The sequence below is a fragment of the Oncorhynchus tshawytscha genome, unplaced genomic scaffold (genome assembly GCF_018296145.1).
Source record: "Oncorhynchus tshawytscha isolate Ot180627B unplaced genomic scaffold, Otsh_v2.0 Un_scaffold_4246_pilon_pilon, whole genome shotgun sequence".
Lineage (NCBI taxonomy): Eukaryota > Metazoa > Chordata > Actinopteri > Salmoniformes > Salmonidae > Oncorhynchus > Oncorhynchus tshawytscha.
Genome location: NW_024609831.1, coordinates 728846 through 734162, shown reverse-complemented (window position 1 = coordinate 734162; position 5317 = coordinate 728846). Strand labels below are relative to the sequence as shown.

Here is a 5317-nt window from a genome sequence, read left to right as displayed (position 1 = left end):
TAATCTTTCTTCGTTCAGTTGGTAGCGCATGGTGCTTGTAACGCCAGGGTAGTGGGCTCGATTCCCGGGACCACCCATTTGTCAAATGTACGTCGGATAAAAGCGTCTGCTAAATGGCATATATTATAAAACATCTAAACGACAACGGTTTGACAACATTGTTATTTGACTGACATTATGGTTCATGATAAATCCATGTGTAATAACAGAGCACGTAGTCAATCTTCAACTCAAGCTCTACTGAGGAGAATGACCATTTCCTCGTCTTGTAGGTAACATTTTACATTACATCTGGTTATACAATTTAGTATAATTGTATTGTCGTTATTTGGAATGTATCCTCTGACCATCTAATGACAAATATTTGAATCACATCTGTTACACTAGTCCTTAATCAATCAATGATTGTCAGACAAATCTGTGTACAAGAAAAATAGGAAACTATTTAGTAGGCTACTATTTAATAGTAACAACATATTTCCCCACTATCACGTTTGATGATTTATGACGATATTTCAACAACTAAAATAAAGTCAGAATCCTTATAAATTGTCATCAGAAATAATTATTCATTTAAAAGTGTAATAAACGGCATGAATTTTATTTTGAATGGAAAAACCTGACATTGTAAGCCCATGACCAATCAAAATTACGAACACATTTACAAACGTTAGATTATTTAGCAGTATACGTTATTAATTCAAATGCAATATAACCACAGTCCAGGTGTGACAAGACAAGAAATAGCCTACATAAAACATCTCCCATAAATGATTTGATAAAAAATAAATCTGTATACGTTCGAGGCATATATGTTCCATATACATTATCCAGTGTCTACATACAACAACATAGTTATCGAAAATGGTTAGTTTATCAAATGAAAATACTCACAATTCAAAGCCAGACCAAATAGTTCAAGACATCCATGTTCTTCAGAAATCGACGATATTGTACTATTGTCTAACTCTTCATTCTCTTTCAATTAAAAACATCTTAAATGTCGTGTTGTCTCTTTTTTTATCTGGCAATGCAGACATGTAGGCCTATAAACATGATCAAGCGCTCTTATGAAGAGAGGTACAAAAACAATGGAAATAAATATGAGACAAAATGCATAATGCGTTATATAGGGAACTAAATAATGGCCATATTAACCTCGCCTATCTGACATGATGACAGGATATATGTCACCTAAAAGGGCAAAGTATCGAGGAAAAGCTTGTCTATTATTGCAGGTGGAGGGACCAAGTCTTCCAGTTTCAAGTAGAATATCCTCTGCAGACCTTGTGTACATAGCGTGCGAAGTTCAGGCAGCTTTCCCAAGAGTTTTGTCAAGTGATTTGGTCGACTGACACTTCCATCGTTAAAAGTCACTTTGTCTTTCAAACAGTTCACCATCTTGTTCTGAAGTTCCTCTACTTTCCTGGGCTCCTTCAGCCCATGTCTCTCTGAAACAATGACAGGGTGCAATTCGTTTCAAAACTTAACCCAATGGCATTATAGGCGCATAGATTCAGAACTTAACCCAATGGCATTATAGGCACATAGATTCAGAACTTAACCCAATGGCATTATAGGCACATAGATTCAGAACTTAACCCAATGGCATTATAGGCGCATAGATTCAGAACTTAACCCAATGGCATTATAGGCACATAGATTCAAAACTTAACCCAATGGCATTATAGGCACATAGATTCAGAACTTAACCCAATGGCATTATAGGCACATAGATTCAGAACTTAGGGTTTTATTAGCCTACCTGTTACTGTGGCAAGGGCGCTTATGCAGGAGAATGTTGCTACGTCTATATTCATACTTTGAAGGTTTGCAGAGAACTCCACTATGGTGTCAATCCAGTCTCCAAAGCCGCGCCTACACTGAAGCCTGTGCAAAACCAATCCGTTGCAGAAGATGAGCTTCCCTTCCTCAGGGTTGGACCTGTAATATGATAGCATCGCATGATTAGGAATCGGATACCGATTTGGCAATAAGATCAAATGGATACTATCGCCCGTAATTGTTGTGCGTAAAATGACTATTTATATATGTGCACTTTTTGATATGCTATTGTTTAAGATACCTGTAAGCCAAACGCAGAACGAAGAGTTCCAGGAAGGCTGATTCGAAGAGGAGATCTTGGTCCGGTCTCGGCAGATCGGTAAAACCTGGGATCTTTTGCGCCCAGTCCCGGATAATATCCATGGAGGCGGTTAGGACGTCGTAGAACTGCTGCACATGTTGCGTATCATCTCCGTCGATTTGGCTGTCAGCATTATTCTGGAACTAGAAGGTGATGTTAAATTGAAATCATAAACCCAATGCTCAACGGTATATTTTTAAAACGTATTTTATTACTTATTTTATGAATAAACTGGTGCGCAAAGTGATGTGGGTTGCATGACCGAGGCTCGTACTTACTCGGGAGTAGTCCAGTCGAGACAATGAGGGGTTGGAGTCCACATGGGCCCTCACTAGCGCGTTAAGGATGCTGACAGGTGACAAAGGGTCTTGAATTTTATGTTTGGAGGGTAACCGGCCACGTCGACCCTTTAAACTTGCAGTCCTGACGACTGAATAATGAAAGTTGTTTTGTATAAATAATTACTATTATGCTTTGAAAAACACATTCTGCCTACAATTAATGTGTAAATACATTTCAAGGCAATGCGTAAAGTTGTGCGTTTTAGAACAAACCTTACCTTCTTTGACCATTCCCGTGACAAGGCACTTCTGGAAACGGCAGTATTGGCACCTGTTTCTCCGGCGTTTGTCAACTGCACAGTTTTTCCCAGCTAAACACACATATTTGGCATTTTTCTGAACAGTGCGCTGTGAAGAAACACAGAGGAGAACACCTTAGTTGCCATTCGATGCGTTGCCACCTGAAGCTTTGATACATTGATCAAATATAGCCATTAAAACACTTTTGCCACGCATATTGACCATGGGAAATGAACAGCCATGGCGTTGCAGTCTTCCACCTACTCTCCCAGCTGCATAATGCATCATAGCAGCGGACGAGGCAGACAGTGGGTAAATATAGTTCCGTGGCTACTCATAATATTAAGTTGACCCTCTCCCAGTCCTCTATTGACATGGCAAGGAGATCAAGGTTCTTGGTTTTGAAGGGATTGTATCAGGAGCCAACAAACAACACAATGAATCAGTAGCCTAAATATTAAAATACATTTAAATGGAATGTTAGTTGACCGTTAGTTCTAAATGTATAACAATCCCCGCAGATATTTAATGTAACATACCTTGAAGAATCCCTTACAGCCCTCGCAGGTTCGCACGCCGTAGTGCTGACAGGCGGCATTGTCCCCACACACGGCACATAAAGCATCGGTGTTGGTGGGTGATCCTTGGCTAGGAGGCGACGGTGCTTGGTTATCCATAAAGTGATGTCCGTGACCGAGCTGGAACGAATAGGGGGAACCCACCCTGTGCTGTTTCCTTAGGGAGCTGGAACCAAAGATGCCCTGGCTCTCCAAGCTATGATACCTGCCTGGGGTATCCGAGTTCACCGACACCTGGAGGGACCCGTCAAATCTCATCTGGCACGTCGACAAAGGACTACCGGTTTGGGAATGCTTGAGAGAAAACAAGGATAATCTGGATATGGCATTTTTCCGCTGCTCCATTCTGTGCGCCACCGCCAAGTAGTCCTGGTGAAAACTGTAGAGAGATCCAGAATCATCCCACGCATGGCTGGGTGGACTCTGGAATGTCTGTGTGTGTGGAGAGGGGGGCTTGTAGTAAACGGACCCGGAGGGAGTGACCATCTCATCGGACTGATGCGGCTGGTGGTGGTGACTCTGCTGGTGGTACATGGGGATGTCCTCAACTTTGATGGATGACTGCTCCCCCGGATGGGGCATTTGGAATAGACAAGGGGGTTTGACGTCATAGTTCGAATTATTACAGTAGCTGTCCACGAAAACACCGACATTTGGAAGATTGGTGATAGTGGCTGATGTGATTTCTGTGTTGGTCAGGTCCATGCTAAACTTGACAAACTCGGGCGTTAGGAAGTCGCAGTTATGGCTGTGGTGCTCTCCAGCGGCGTGGAAGCTGCTTGCGCTCTGTTGCGAAGCGGGACTAGCTCCTTGAGGCGACGATCCGCACTGAGCCTGGACGCACGGCATAGCTGCTATAATGAGAGAGGGAGACATAGTTATATACATCGATCTCCTTGTCAAGCCACAATCCCATCCAATGCAGATGCATTGCACGTAAATTAGAATGTTTGCGTAAAAGCGCACGGGACTTATATGATTAGCCTATTCTGTCACCACTCTCTAGAACAAGTGCCAACAGCAAAAGCATTGCATCTATAATAGGCGCAACGTCTCCAACATTATTTGTGGTCTTACCTTCAGTTGTATGACTATTTTCAAAGACACAATGCCCGAATCACTTCCTGGAGTTATGATAATATCCACTCGATGTTGCTCCCTGCTAAAGAATTCGAAAAAATCGGTCACAAAAATTACAAACCTGTAAAGATATGAATTTATAAGCAGGTCATTACTTTCTGATCACATTAATGTTATACTGTTGAAAACAAAATGTGAATTTTAAAACAATTAAACCAATACCTTAAACTGTCACCGGGTGCATTATAATACATACATTTAGAGGATTACATCTTCTCCGCTGTATCCATATCCAAGTGCAAATGTAGCATTGTGAAGAGAACGGGTCAGATGGCCATGCACATCCCCAGCTGGCTACTAGACTGGCCGCGGTTAACACTGACAATGTGCCTTTGTTTATGTGGCTCGGAGTCGGAATACCACTGCCCACGTGCCAAAGACACTGGACGTCATCGAGCATTACGCGCACCAATCCCTTCCAAGGATGGATGTTTTAGATACTTCTGTAAACGCACGATAGCGTACAGAATCTAATAGAATAGAATGTTTATTTTTTTTGACATCATCATACAAGAATGATAAAAAACATCACATAATAATACACATGAACGCATATGGGTTGGCGAAATGCCTGATGAAAGCATTGCAAAAAACAAATAACAATCTCACCTCAATTCACAACTAACTTAATGATATGCATTGTTGCATTTACAGCAGCCTACGCCAAATATAGAGGTATGTACGAAGATACTAAACAACAATCATGTAAAATAATGACTAGGGCTGGTGACACTTGTGGCACCATAGTGACCCCGCACTATTGAGGATGGGGATTCCTGAGGAAACGTTGTGCATTTTTGCCCTTCACTTACCTAATTATTATAGCAACGCCCTCTCCAACCTGATTGGATAATTGTGTAATCCCATTGGTC

The 5317-nt window shown here is 41.7% G+C and overlaps 1 protein-coding gene across 4 annotated transcripts; it reads right to left on the bottom strand.

Annotated features, from left to right (window-relative positions):
- Window positions 1–580: 580 nt before the first annotated feature.
- LOC112239131 (nuclear receptor subfamily 4 group A member 2) lies at window positions 581–5149 on the bottom strand. Of its 4 annotated transcripts, none has more exons than XM_042319489.1 (8): window positions 4642–5149; window positions 4383–4467; window positions 3267–4156; window positions 2706–2835; window positions 2425–2576; window positions 2087–2289; window positions 1766–1944; window positions 581–1451 (listed from the first exon to the last, which is right to left on the bottom strand). In XM_042319489.1, the coding sequence occupies exons 3-8, from the start codon at window positions 4152–4154 to the stop codon at window positions 1195–1197; spliced, it is 1809 nt and encodes a 602-aa protein (XP_042175423.1). In that variant the 5' UTR covers window positions 4155–4156; window positions 4383–4467; window positions 4642–5149; the 3' UTR covers window positions 581–1194. The 4 variants fall into 4 exon arrangements, with proteins under 4 accessions (XP_042175423.1, XP_042175425.1, XP_042175422.1 ...); XM_042319491.1 differs by having other exon boundaries at window positions 4383–4464; XM_042319488.1 differs by having other exon boundaries at window positions 3267–4159; window positions 4642–5148.
- Between the last annotated feature and the right edge of the window lie 168 nt (window positions 5150–5317).